The sequence below is a fragment of the Puntigrus tetrazona genome, chromosome 4, assembly GCF_018831695.1.
Source record: "Puntigrus tetrazona isolate hp1 chromosome 4, ASM1883169v1, whole genome shotgun sequence".
In the NCBI taxonomy this organism is placed as follows: Eukaryota; Metazoa; Chordata; class Actinopteri; order Cypriniformes; family Cyprinidae; genus Puntigrus; species Puntigrus tetrazona.
Genome location: NC_056702.1, coordinates 27,374,438 through 27,389,405, shown reverse-complemented (window position 1 = coordinate 27,389,405; position 14,968 = coordinate 27,374,438). Strand labels below are relative to the sequence as shown.

Below are 14,968 nucleotides of genomic sequence, written 5' to 3'. Positions count from 1 at the left end.
GGTCCGACCAATGAGAGATCAGCGGGTAAAGCCGTCACACGCAGAATTTCAATTTGAAATTCAAACGGCTAGGAGAGATTTTTGCGCCGGGCTGTGTTTTTATGTAAGTGTAGTTCTCGGTCGCTTGTTTAAAATATTTGTTGTTATGTGTTTATTTATATACATCAACTCTAAGTATGATAAGTTATGATGTATGCCTTGATGTTAAGCTAAGGCTTATTGTATGAATTTGAATGTTTATTCTTTAAAGTTACGTGACGTCGGCTAAGTCGCGATATTTTAGCAACTGTTTTTGCTAATACACATTACATGTGCATCTGGAGTTTATTCGTTTAAATATGTGCTCGAAAGTTATTTAACAAAATGCCGTTAACTAACGTTTTTTAATTTTGGGGGCATCGACTTAAAGAGGAATTAAACGGGATCCATGAACAAAGAGGTAAGGATAGAAACAAGTGGAAATGCATGGCAGATACATGTGATGTCGTTTTTAAATCCGTTTAAACGGTCCATAATACAACGCCAAAACTGCTTTGAAGACTTTTAAAAAGGCTTAGTTTTTCTTGACAAACACGCTCTCTCAAAACTGCGAGAAAAGGGCGTTTTTCAAACGTATTAGTGTATTGATAGACAAAGCCACAGACGCAATAAGTTAATATAGATTTGTAAGCATGCATATGCAGCCCAGGCTGCTTGTTATTGCTGTACAGTTCAAACATGCACCAATCAGCAACTTAGTTTGAATATCCTTCAGCTACAACTGCTTTGCTTTGGATTGCACGTCTCATTAGCTCTGTTATGGTCTTTGTGTATTTTCTGAATGTGTTTTTCTCTGGTTTCCTCTACAGAATACATTATCCCGTCTCCCAGTTATGTCTGGGAAACGGGCTCACACCAACAGTACGGATGGGGAGCAACAGCAGCCTGCGCAGGTGTGTTTTCAGGTTTCTCTTATGTTTTAATTCTCATCTTTTGGATTTTTTTGAATATATTAAATTGAAAAACATCTGCGCTTTTCTCCAGAAAAAAATGCGTAAGGTAGACACAGAACCACCTCAGAGGTTCAGACCTGCGGCTAGTGTTGTGCCCCCAAGACGCCCGGTGGCAGTCAAAGCTCCTGGTAAGTTCAATTTAACTTTAATCTCTTTTCAGGCTTTTAGGAGCTAAAATAGCAGATGGATTTTTGATATCTCTTTTCTTTTTCAGCCAAACCTCTTCGTCCAACTGGAGCCGCGACAGTGGCTGCTGCTCCCGCAAGAGGTATTTTAACTGATCATAAAGGCCAATCTGCAAAAAAAATTATATTACAGCTGCAGTAAATGCACAATATCAATATGTCCGCATAAAATCACCGTTGTCTTTGCATTAAGGTGACCAGAGAAAACCTGTTGTAGCAGTGTCTAAAGGTAAAACATGCATGCGTACATTTTCCTCCCTTTTGGTCTGTAAATGCTGTATAACAAAAAAAGATCTCTAAAGGATGATGTGTGCACTTGCAGCAGCTGCAGGTTTAGGTGCGTCACGGAGGCCGGGATGGGACCTGAAGGGCAAAGTGAGTGACATGGAGGTCAAAGTCCAGAGCTACCAGGGCAAAATAAAATCTGTAAACCAGGAAAATGAATACCTGAAAGACTCCATAAACAAAGCCCAAAGGCATAAGGTGGAAATCGAAGAAGAAAACAGTGGTCTCAAAAGGCGCCTCAGGTAAATCTGTTAAAATATCTCCATAGTAAATCAGAATCTGGTGGTCCTTTTTTGTCTGATGATATAACCAGTTCAGTTCTGTCGTAGGAATTGTGAAGAGGAGCTGGAAAAGCTGGCTACTGTGAAAGATGACCTGGCGCAAACCTCTACAGAGAGAGATGGCCTTAAAAAAGACCTCAGCAAGCTAACCCAGGAGCATAAGGTTTTGGAAGGACTCAGGGATCATTTGGAGACTGAGCTCCGCAATATACAGGTAAGAATTTAAACCGCCGCATTTACACCTTTTTATTTGAGGTCCGCTTTGTGTAATCTGAGTCTGTCTAACTCTTCCTGCGTCTTTCTCAGACTCAGCTAGCCATTCAGACGTCTACGCTGAGGCAGTGTCAGGACAGTTTGAAGGAGAGCCAAGAACGGGTCAGGAACCTTGAGGAGACGGTGGCCCATCAAAGAGAAGAGCTCCACCTCGGAGAAATGGAGCGAAGGAAGCTCCACAACACCATTCAAGAGCTCAAAGTAAGCTTGCGTGGATTTATCTGGAGAATAATATATTAGGTTTCACAGACAAAGCTTAAGCCTAGTCCCAAATTAAAATGTTCAACATGTCAGTGCCTTTTTGTTTTTAGCATAAGATGCACACAAGCCATGCTTTTTACTATGGCATGTTTATTAAATTTTGTCCTAATTGAACTATGGCCCAATCCTGGCTTAGGCTAAGCCCTGTCTATGAAACTGGGACTTTCTTGAGTCTTTTTGTCTTGCCCCTTATCCAAAATCCTTCTTACTTACGCTTTGTCATTTGTTGAAATAATGCATTAATCAATCCACGCCCCCTTTTTAGGGCAACATCCGAGTGTTTTGTAGGGTCCGCCCTCTGCTGTCTGGCAATCAATCTGATATTCTGCACATCCAGCTGCCGGCCCATGACAACAAGGCTCTCACACTTGCCAAAACAGAAGAGGTAAATGCTTACCTTCATGCTTGCGGTCTTATGGAGGTTTAGTTTGGTATAGCGTCAGGAAGTCAGACCATCAGACTCAGTCACAGCTTTCATTGGTCAAGAGTTATCGGTTGATGTTTATGGCACGAGCCTGTGAAGCTGACATACCAGCATGCAACCAATAGCTTTTCAAATTCTCCGTTCTCTTCCTCAGTCTCACACAGGGCGCACCGCTGACACTCAGAAGAGCTATAACTTCAGTTTCGACCGTGTGTTAGGGCGCGCGACTCTCAGTGTGAGGTTTTGAAGAGATCTCCTGCTGGTGCAGTCTGCTCTGGATGGGTACAACGTTTGTTGCTTCGCTTATGGCCAAACCGGCAGCGGGAAGACCTTCACCATGGAGGGGGGAGACCTGGAGGACCTGTGGGGAGTCATTCCACGTGCTGTCCAGCAGATCTTCAAGTCTGCCAAAGCACTCCAAGAGCAAGGCTGGCAGGTAAAGGCGACGAACACATTTTATTTCCCGCTCCAGGGAATCCAGTCAGTGATGATATTTGTGACCGTCTCATGGTTTGTTTGTTTGTTAATAGACTGTTTCTGTGTTGATATTTTAAGTACACCTTCACGGCCAGCTTTGTGGAGATCTACAATGAGACTCTTCGAGATCTTCTCTACAAAGGAAAACCAAACAAGAGACCTGAGCATGAGATCAGGAAGGTCTCCAATAATGAGATCACGGTTACCAACCTGACCTATCAGAAAGTCAACAATGAAGATGAGGTACTGCTCAAGTATATCTCACAGTATTGGACGGTGATATTATATTCTTCACAGTAATCTGTGTTGTGTTTGATCTGTTCATGCGTGAGTGTAATGTTCGTCTATCTTTCCTCGTGTCTCAGGTGCAGAACTTGATCATGCTGGCGAACCAGAACCGGTCCACAGCCCGCACAGGCATGAGCGATCACTCCTCACGCTCTCACTCTGTGTTCCAGCTAGACATAGAGGGGCAGAACTCTGATCGAGACACCAAGTGCAAGTGTAAGAACACCTTGCAGTTTATCTGTTAAAATCATAGCTACTACCTTGATTATTACGTCGGAATTACAGTATAGTTCTTAATCATCATCGGCCTAGATATTTGCAATTTTTTTTTTTTTTTTTGGCACCGGCCTTGGTACACAATATAACTACAGAAGAGTCATGTTTTAAATGGGGACGAATATTGAAACTCTTTGGTCATTCTTGGCCGTGATGCTACTGGTCTAATTGGAAACAATAATCTATGCTATGCTAAAAGTGGTATCGACTGAATGGCTTCAAAAGCGGTTACTTATTTACTCTGGGGAGTCAGAGAATGAGCTTATTTCTAAAAAAAGTGGAGTGTTCCTTTTTACGGTTGTTGTTTTTTTTGTTTTGCACCAAGTCTAAATAGCCTTTACCACTACTTGCACTAAGTGTAAATATCAATTAGATGCTATTGGAACTAAGTGCAAATAGCAACGGATACCATTTACACCAGGTGAAAATAGCAGCTTTTTTAGTGATCTGCTGTTTACACTGTAAATTGAAATGAAATGCTGTTTACACAAAGTAAAATGAAATATTTTTCTTAGCATAGACAGTATTTACACAAAGTGCAAATTACATTTTCTGCTATTTATAATACTTCTTGCAGGTGCCAATTATCTACACCTCGTTATTGAAGTACATTATAAAATGTGCTTAATGAGTATAAATGTAGATTTTTTTTTTCTTTCTTTCTAATTATTTAATAAATGCCATGGTTGACATCCTTATTGGGACAAAGTTCTCACTACATTTACCCTATCCTACCTAATGCTTTTTTTCCCAATACCTCTTTTTTTTTCTGATGTAATTTAGAATTTAAAAAGGTTGAGTCAAACTAAGAACACATTTTGGACGTAAGCTGGGATGTTTGTAACTATCCCATTGACTGCCAAACAATTTCCGTAACGTTTACCTCTTTGGCAGCACTAATTTACTTAGTCCATAGGACATATTAAACATCATCATTTAAGAGCAGAATTCAGATGTAGTTTTTCGCTCATTTCGACAGCCCTAGCCTTCACATAGATTTCGTCTATAGTTATATTGAGCATCGATGCCTGACTCGAATGGTGTGTTGCTGGTGTTTCAGCCGTGCTGTGTCTGGTGGACTTGGCCGGTAGTGAGCGAGTGCAGAAGAGTCAGTCTCAAGGAGAGCGCTTCAAGGAGATGACCGCCATCAACTCTTCCCTCACCAACCTGGGAATTGTGATCGCCGCTTTGGCCAACAAGGTATGTTTTGCTAAGTATTTTGAGATATAGGAGAATGCATTTAATGTAGTAAGCTATAGATGCTACTCGCGCTGTAATGACTTGCGTGTCCTTCTGAACATCTACAGGAGAGCTTTATTCCCTACCGTAACTCAAAGCTCACCTACCTGCTCCAGAACTGCCTCGGAGGCAACAGCAAAACGTAAGTATAGTGCTCAAGTACGTCTGTTTCATAGCCTGAGGTGGCTTTGCAGAACATAGTTCTTGACTCTTCTTTTCCTCTGTCTAGTCTGATGTTTGTGAACATAGCTCCTGAGGAGGAGAGCTTCAGTGAGTCGCTGAATTCTCTGCGCTCCGCCAGCAAGGTGAGCGATCTCAAGTCATCGCATCGGCGCTTTTATTTAATGAAGGTCTCAAATCTTCAACGCCGTCTATAACGCACATTTTCTGTGTTGCAGGTGAACGACTGTGTGATCGGAACAGCCTCCGCTAATCGGAAGTAGTTTAGCCGTCATTTCCACCGTGGCCGTTTTTAAAAAAAAGCTTTTAATTTCTTGAATGTCACCTTTTTATCCTCATCTCTCCTGTATTGGCTACATTTTTATATTTCTGTGATGCAATTTTAATGTTCTGTATTACTAGCAAAACCTTATTAATGTTTTAACAGCCGCTGAATGCATATTTCACTGCATCTTGGAAGGGGATCAATAAAATTTCTATTTTGGCATGTAATGCTGTGATGAGCCTCATTACGATGCCATGGGGACAAAGTCTGGCCAATTTTGTTCTTGTGGGTATAGAAGGCAAATGAGAATTGTTTTTCTTACAAACAAGTTTTATGGTGGTCATCACAGTTTGTCAAAATACTTTATTAAAATTGTGGTAACTTGAACTTTGCTATTGTTCTTATTAAAAAAAAGAACTATAATAAAATTTAGCAAACTCTGAAAGCTTCTTTAAATGCTTAAAAGATATCTCATGGTAATTATACAATAAATTAAATTAATTAAAATAACATAAAGAAGTAAATAGTTACTTGACCAAATGTTATGAACATTGGCATTAAACATGTATGTGTTATGAGGACCAAACCAGTCTTAAGTAGGACAGGTGTATTTGTAGCAATAGCCAAAAATATGTTTTATGGGTGGAAAATTAATGCCAAAAATCATTGAGATCTTAAGTAAAAGATAATGTTCCATGAAGAGATTTTGTAAATTTCCCATCATAATTATATCAAAACTTAATTTTTGAATAGTAATGTGCATTGCTAAGAGTTTGGACAACTTTTAAAGACAATTTTCGTCCAATCATAACAAACCAAACTTTTTTTTTTTTTTTTTTTTTTTGAGGGGTCCACTGTCACAAATGTCTTCCAGTATAAAATGCAAATATTTGGTCTATAATTTTAAGCAATTTATTTTTAAGTTTTTATTATTTTCAATAATTAATGAAATATAAAAAAATTAGGTAAATAATGAAACGTAAGCCACTCGTGGATAAAACTGCTCGGTTGCCGAAGGCTGGAACAATGGTTTACAATTTTTAATGTAAAGATGGTCATCATTTCTATGGTTTGTAACTCTCTAAAACAAGCACTTGTTGCCATGACAATACAGAACAGGTTGGCTTTCTTTTTTTTTAGTCGGCCGAGTCTAGAGCAGCTGTCTGGGATTTCTTAAAGGCAAAAGCAGACTCCAAACCCGATGTCAGTCCACCATTACGCTCGGCATTCCCGGACGCTGGGAAACGTCGCTCTATCGCGATGAAAAGCCCTCTTTTGAGTGCCTGACGGACACATTTAAATCGGTAAGATATCCTGCTCGACATAACGAGTCTGATTGAGGAGTCGATCCGCTTCCAGGTGCTTCTTAAGGCCACACGGATCGGTTCAGTAGCGGCGGGCTAATGTAAATAAAAGCCGTGCGCGAGCGCCTTATTTCTGACGCGAACTCTTTTAAACGTGGCTCCGAGAGTTTAGACGTGGCTAATATTATTTTACTGCAGGCTGACAGCGAGCCTTCGGAGGACACGGGCTGCTTATTGACCAAACACCAAGGCAACTCTTAATGCATAGCGAAACCTCGACGCTCAGGCTTTATAACAGGGTCCGAACAAGCCGTGTTCGTGAGATATGTCGTTATTAGACCGCGGGAGGCTGCCCGACGCGCCGGTGAAGTCGATAAATGAAGTGTCCATGCAGCGCCTGGTCAGTGCCCCTTGTTCTTTGGACCCGCAAAGGCATTGGCTGGGTTCAAAGAGAAATAAAGAATTTCTGATCGAAATCAGCGTTGTTTTATGTCACGAGGATAATCAAAACGACGGCTTTTAGTTTGTTTACGTGTCCGCGTTATAGATTTATGTCGTTTTTAATTAAACACGTAGCGCGTATTTGTTACATAAACGACGTTTTCGTTTCATGAGAAAGTGCTTAAAAGTCTAAATGATTTTTTAAAAATTCAATTCTGTTTTCGCTCCGGTTTGTAACTGAACTGTGTGTGAACAGGACTGACAAGCATATTGAGTGAAAGTAGCCCGTTTAGTCTGAGATTGTGTCTCAAATGATGCACTACACACTACAGGCACACTCTCTGTGTATTTGGTGCTTTTGAGTTTGAACTTACTTTCAGACCGTTAAAAAATGACTTTCTGCTTTTCTACTTATTATTTATTACTACGAATATGTTGCATAAATAGAGTTTGGACATGCTGTATCCACCATCTTATTACTATCATGCAACCTATAGGCATTAGTCGCATTCTGTTGCATCATGGGATTGTAAAGTGTTCATCAAAAGCACACTTTAGAAATCTTAAGATTTGGACACGTGACAAAATCATAATTGTCCTTCATTCACTTGAAATTGTAATTGCGATTTATTGATTACAATGAACACAATTTACATTGAATGAGGTTTATACCACTGTTTGAAACAACGTCACGTCATATTTTTATATGAATATAAATAAGCGTTTATTGCTTTTCTGTAGTATTAAGCCTCAAATGTCGTCTTTAAATTATAAATACTACATTTAAAAATATGCATGGTATAATGTTAAACTAAAAATATAATTAAAACACTGGAAAAACCCGCCAAGAAAGCCTGTAGAAGTAAAAAAACACATCTTAAGGACTAACATCAAGTAGCCTAGACTTTGAACAGTTATTGCCTTTTTGAGCGATTATGTAATTGTGGCATCCATAATTGAAATTGTGATTAGAAATAAGATTAATAGTGCCTCCTAGAAACTGTACATATTTATTATGTGCACTGTGTACTGTCTAATGTAAGAAATATATAGCTCCTCCTCTTTGAGTATAGAAGCTGCGACATTTAATTGCATGAAGTGTTCAACGCACTGTTCACACTTAGTTTTTACAGTTAAGTGCATCATTCAGGCATAAGGAACATTTCCTTTTTGGAAATTTCATTGGTGACGATGTATATCACATTATTAATGCTATAATAATGGTGTATAAGAATCGTGCATAAGCATGCAAATTGGGACAAACGTCAATGTTGCACCGCAATGAGTTCGTTGATGCTCCTCCGTGGCAGGAATGCAGTCGGCCGCGGCGGAGCAAGGCTATGGTGACTCTGCAGGTTCGGTGGTGCAGGTGTGCTTCCCCAGCGTGCAGGCCTCGGTGCTGGACAGCCTGAACCGGCAGCGTGAAGACGGCCATCTCTGTGACCTCTCCATCCACGTTCAGGGCCAGGTGTTCAAGGCCCATCGGTGTGTGCTGGCTGCGTCCTCACCTTACTTCCACGACCAGGTACACGCTTACCTCGGAGGAATAAAACAATAAGAAAGTGTGTGTAATAAGCTAAGCTAAAAGCTTAAATTAAATTAATGATCTGACAATGATTCTGATCAATTAAAAAAACCTAATTGCATATGTAGAAAAGCTTAAAAACCCAGAAAATTATAATAATCTTTACACAAAGTGTGTTGCATGGACTACATATATATATATATATATATATATATATATATATATATATATATATATATATATATATATATATATATATATATAAATTTATTATTTAGTATTAAATCAAATTAATTTCATGATATTCTGATGAATTATTTCATTGATGTTTTTAAAAAAATGCAAATAATTCATTTTAATTATCTTTAAACATATTGCATACATAGACTACATAAAATAAATAAATAAAATGTATAATAATTAAATATGAAAAAGTATTTTAGTATAACTGATAATTCTATATTTTTATCAATGTTTTGAATAATTGTTTAATATAATTGTTTAGTAATCCTTTTTTTGTCTAATTTACAAAAAGTACTTTTTAGTATTCCTTAATTTCAGTTTTGGTTATTTTACTTAAACTATACAAAAATGAGAAATGCTCTCTTGGTAATAAGCTGAAAAATATGAATAATATTTTATTTATATTGTAGTTAATGTTTATTTTATTTTATTATCTATTATATATATTTATGTTGATCTAATATAAATATATATTATGTGTCCTTATGACTTTTATGAGTGTTACTGTAAAATGTATTTTAAAGCTATATAAATAAATTAATAGAATAATTAATGTAAACAATTTAAAGCTGTACAGCACACAAGGAGAACTGCATTATAATTATATTAGACAAGTGCAAAATCCAGTCAGGTGCCAAGTTCTGTAACATTTCACAGACCACTTTTCTTTCACAATCAATATTATTAAAGCTGCAGTCCGTAACGTTTGGCGCTCTAGCAGTTATTAAACTGAACTGTGTGCATCTTGGAGAAAAACATTGTAACCGAGCTTCCTATCTCCATTTTGTAAAAATTACAGTGATTTTAACGGTAAAAACTGTGAATTTTCTTCGTTGTATTTCAAATTTTAAATTTTAAAGTTTGAATTTGTATTCTTCTTTTTTTCTTAGCAGTTATGTTAATAAGGGTTGCATGCTAAATTAATGTTTATTGCATATTTCAGTTAAAAGGTACAAAACAGATCAGTACTTTAATAGGTTGGTATATTAACATTATATCAGTTAATGAAACACTAAACATGGTGACACTCAGTAAACTGAAATATGCAATAAACATTCATTTTACAATATATATATATATATATATATATATATATATATATATATATATACACGTAACATACAACTCTTTTGAACATACCTGATAAGAAAAAAACATAGTTATTTAAAAGACAATTTTTTACCGTATTTTCTACAGTTGAATTCGGAAAACACAGTTGCCGTAATTTTACAGATTTTTACAGTGATTTTGAACAAAAAAAAGTTACTGCAGCTTTAATTAATAAAAAAGGCACCCCAGTTGCTGTCAGATTCATCCGTGCAGTGTTCAATAGCCACATCTGTGTTTCAGGTGCTGCTGAAGAACATGTCCACCGTCACCATCCCGGCCGTCATGGACCCGCTGGCCTTTGAGAGCGTCCTCAGCTGCGCTTACACCGGCCAGCTGCGCGCATGCGAGAAGACATCGTTCACTACCTCACAGTGTGCTTCAGATGTGGCACCAGATAAATGTGAGGCAGAGGGTGGGACATTGGCGGACAAATGCACCGGAGACTTCTCAAAGCGCGGGCAGAGGAGGTTCAAGATGGAGGAGGAGACGGAACCGGAGACAAGCGAGGAGCCAGCGCGCAGGGCAGGCGCCGGACGCGCAACAAGATGAGCCATGGCGGAGGACCGAGCTGCTGGAGAGAGCGCCCTCGACTCCTCAGCCTCCCAGCCGCCCGTCTTTCAGCGAGAGCCAGTCCCGAAGCAGCACCAACTTCGTTCCCAGGAAAAGAGCCCGAGGCGCGCGAAGGGCGGAGCCATGGTGACCACGGGCTCGCGGGATGGAGACTCGCGCCGTTCACTCCACCCGACCTAGCTGCATGCCCTCCAGTGGGTGGTGGGAAGAGGAGGGCTTCATGATCGATCGAAGGCGAGGAGGAGAAGGCGGCGAGCTCCTGAGGAGCCCAGGAAAGAGACCAGGGGGAGCAAGCGGAAGGTCGCGACCTCCGTCTCCGATCAAGAGGTGGCGTGGAGGCACAGTCAGCGTCTCTCCTGCGTATCAGGATGGAGACTGCGATAGATATGTGAGGACGCTTAGAAGCGACCGTCGTGCAGTCAGCCGAGACATCAGAGCCCAGGAAGCAGTGGGTGGAGAGTGAAGGCGGAGCAGATTTCGAGAGAGACGACCTGATCGTGGTGAGAGAGAGGAGAGAGAGAGAGAGGAGGAGACGATGAAGAGAGCGAGAGATGGAGATGGGCAGAGAGAGGACAGGACATTTAACATATCCAGACGTTAGGACCCTCTCTGGACTCAGAGAGAAGAAGAGAGAGAGAGAGAGAGAGAGACAGGTCAGAGAGAGAGAGAGACTTAGAGAGAGAGAGAGAGAGAGGTTTGGAGAGATATAGAGAGAGAGAGAGAGAGAGAGAGAGAGAGAGAGAGAGAGAGAGAGAGAGAGAGAGAGAGAGAGAGAGAGAGAGAGAGAGAGAGAGAGAGAGAGAGAGAGAGAGAGACAGAGAGAGACAGAGAGAGAGAGAGAGAGAGAGAGAGAGAGAGAGAGAGAGAGAGAGAGAGAGAGAGAGAGAGAGAGAGAGAGAGAGAGAGAGACAGAGAGAGAGAGAGAGAGAGAGAGAGAGAGAGAGAGAGAGAGAGAGAGAGAGAGAGAGAGAGAGAGAGAGAGAGAGAGAGAGAGAGAGAGAGAGAGAGAGAGAGAGAGAGAGAGAGAGAGAGAGAGAGAGAGAGAGAGAGAGAGAGAGAGAGAGAGAGAGGAGAGAGAGAGAGAGAGAGAGACAGAGAGAGAGAGAGAGAGAGAGAGAGAGAGAGAGAGAGAGAGAGAGAGAGAGAGAGAGAGAGAGAGAGAGAGAGACAGAGAGAGAGAGAGAGAGAGAGAGAGACAGAGAGAGAGAGAGAGAGAGAGCACTTTACCTGCATAAGTGAAAAAGTCTGTCAGTGCAGTAAAGACATATCCATTTGCATATCCATATTTCTAAAAGTCTTAATATTTTATGCAGTATGGCTTCTGAAGTATATATTTTTGTCAATAAATATTTTAGCTGAAAAATTAAATTGAGTCAATTAAATCGTTGTCTTGAATCACTCTCAATTGAATATATGTAAAAATATATTTTTGTCACATCATAAAAATATCTACAAATTTTATTTGCATTTCAAAACATAATTTTTAAAAATGTTCTTCTCACCATACAGGCTATATATATATATATATATATATATAAAAAAGCCACTTATTGTTTTGATATATTGATAAATAATATGATATACCAGTGAGTTTCCTGTCTTACATGCATAGATGTCAAATTCAATAATATAATTATTGAATAATTTATACAACATAATTCATAATGAAACGTTCTATAAGATGCATTAGTGATCCAACTGTTCCAGAATATCTTTACATGCATTTTCTATATTCTATTCTAGATATTTCTTGGCCGATGTAGTGAACAGATCTATTTCAAAACTATTCATTTGTTTTCTGAAGATTAGTTGAATGGGTAGTAAAAGTCAAAGAGCTATCAAGCCACGTGAGACTTGCCATCCTCAACTACCCGCGTGTCTTTTTCCTCTAGGCTGACTATTGCCAGTCTTCAGAAGACTACCTCAAGTTTGAGAGAGGTTTGATGGAGCAGACGTCCTCTCAACACCCTCCGGAGACCCCCGGTCAGTGCTCCAGCAGGACCGTGTCCACCCTGCTCGGCTCAGTTCAGTCGCCGGCCGCCAGAGCCCAGCTCTTCCCTCTGGATATGCAGGGAAACCAGATTCTCCTGTACAATCAAGCCGCCCTGGAGTCTACATCTCCATTGGGGCTGGCAGGAGGCATGTCCGGGGCGTCTCTGAAGGGCAGCCTCGAGCACGGAGCGGTCCACTTACCTGCCGGTCAAGGATCTCTGGGGAGCGGGATGGAAGGATTAGACGCGGCGCGGCTGGAAGTGCAGGCAAGGTCTTCATGTGTCACTGCGGAAGACCTTCACGCATAAAAGCATGCGAGATAGACACATCAACATGCACCTGGACCTGCGGCCCCTTCCACTGCCCGTCTGCGCCAAGAAGTTCAAGATGAAGCATCACCTCACCGAGCACATGAAGACCCACACCGGTCTGAAACCCTACGACTGCCACGGCTGCGGGAAGAAGTTCATGTGGCGCGACAGCTTCATGAGGCATCGCTTCGCATTGCGAGAGCGCAGCCGGGCGAGGCCAGAGCGTCCGAAAGGTCGGTCATCTCTCCGCCGCACCACGTGAAGCTCCAGTCGGCCCGGCGAGGCTAGCGTTGGGGTCAGAAGCGGGATTCCCGTTCTGTCTCCGCAGCATTCCATGAGCAACAACGGCGTCTCGTGTCTCAACATGGCCGCTTCCGGGCCTCTTCTTGGAATCGGTTCTCAAAGCGGGCCGCACGGCATTGGATCCGGCGTTTTGGGCATCGGCGGCAATCGTAGCGGGTGTGTGGAGGAAGTCTGTGAGGTAACGCCGACTTGAAAGCAGCGTCACATAAGACGTGTCCTCAGAAACCAACGCCCTCTAAACCTGAACACTTGTCTTGGTTTCAAGGGACTTTGGGCCAGATTTACTAAACAGGGAAAATTAGCGTTCCTTGAAAATTCCTGGAAAGCGCCGATTGGAGGGGAAAATTACGTAATTTATTTTACATCAAGAAACACTTTTCCATATTGACTAGCGAAATCTAGCAGGAGCACCTAGGTTTAAAAAGTACTTCCATAATCTATTTAAAGTGCTCTAATTTTGTACTTAATATAGTAATAATTATTCTTGAGTTCTACTTAATTACACTTTCATAATGTATTTAAAGTGCTCTATTTTCGTCCACTAAATGACTACTTAATATATTAAAAAGCTATTCTTTAGTTCTTTTTAAGATAAATGTAAGCTCAACTAAGTGTACTACGAGTGCTAACTAAATGTTTTTGATACAGAGATATGTTCAGAGACAAAAAGAAAATCTTTCACCCCAAAGCCGTCCTAGGTCCATGTGACTTTCTTCTTTCAGGCGAACACAGAGTTGTATCCCGGCTCTTCCAAGCTCGGTAATGCTGGTGGATAGCAGCCATTATTCAGCTCAATAAATCAGATATAAATGCAAATACTTTGACGTAAAACTAACCTATAGGCGTCCGAGGGGTTAACACATGACCTTCGAAGCAGATCGATGGGTTTTTGTAACAAAAATAATTCTAGTATTCAAATTATAACCTACATTCCTTTAATAATGCATAGTTAATGTTCAAGGGTCCCAAAACCGCACAGTTGAGTACACTTAGTAGATCTCAAGTTTATCTTAAATATATATTAAATTAAAAAACAGAGCATTATGGAAGTGTCATTTACTATAATTTTTTTTTTACATGCATTAAAGCATTAATGAGTGGGATTTTAAATAAATCCTGTTCCCATGATTCATTTAAATGCTTTACAGACCAAAGGAAACCCCTACGAATGCACATTCATTAAGGCGAGTCTTAAAAGTAGGCCTTTTCGGCGCTAATTTTCCACTGCGTGTCTTCAGTGAATCCCGCTAACAGTTTGTAACGCGCATGAGGGTTTGCGCTGGCGCAAGCTGACGGTAAATCTGGCCCTCTGTGCACACGCGTCTGATTCTTTACCTCATGTCGGTGAGTGCGCCATACAAGATGTCCCATGTGTGTCTGAAAACAATACCAATGACCAAGTGCCCGCTGCAAGCTCATGTGCGTATCTACTCAAAGCCCAGGCTGCTCTGGTGACGGTCTGAAGCGTATCCCGGCCAGGAATACGAGACGGTCACCGTTACGTTCAAGCTGCCTCACTAGCACAGGACTAGTTCACTGTTGCTCTGAAGTGCCGTTCTGTTATTCTGTTGTACAGTACTGTGACTCATTTGGTCCGTTCTTGATGTGAAGTTTTATTGTACCGTCACTCGACTATATACAGTATATTCACTCTCAAAGGTTTTAATCTCTTGTTTCCTTAAATAAGAGACAAGAATCTCGTTTGCTCTGCACTTTGGTGTCTTAAGGCCCGTTCACACCGAG

At 40.7% G+C, this 14,968-nt stretch overlaps 1 protein-coding gene and 1 pseudogene across 1 annotated transcript; both read left to right on the top strand.

Moving 5' to 3' along the window:
• Nucleotides 1-7: 7 nt before the first annotated feature.
• LOC122342454 (carboxy-terminal kinesin 2-like) lies at nucleotides 8-5,653 on the top strand. Its single transcript, XM_043236245.1, is given in 17 exon segments — nucleotides 8-103; nucleotides 410-439; nucleotides 849-932; nucleotides 1,024-1,120; nucleotides 1,207-1,260; nucleotides 1,371-1,406; nucleotides 1,500-1,704; nucleotides 1,792-1,957; nucleotides 2,050-2,217; nucleotides 2,543-2,662; nucleotides 2,856-3,137; nucleotides 3,257-3,421; nucleotides 3,544-3,682; nucleotides 4,803-4,942; nucleotides 5,050-5,123; nucleotides 5,211-5,286; nucleotides 5,380-5,653. Coding segments are annotated over 16 exon segments (1,863 nt in total). The 5' UTR covers nucleotides 8-103; nucleotides 410-427; the 3' UTR covers nucleotides 5,425-5,653.
• A 923-nt stretch (nucleotides 5,654-6,576) lies between these two features.
• Nucleotides 6,577-13,418, top strand: LOC122342373 (annotated as a pseudogene).
• Nucleotides 13,419-14,968: the final 1,550 nt, after the last annotated feature.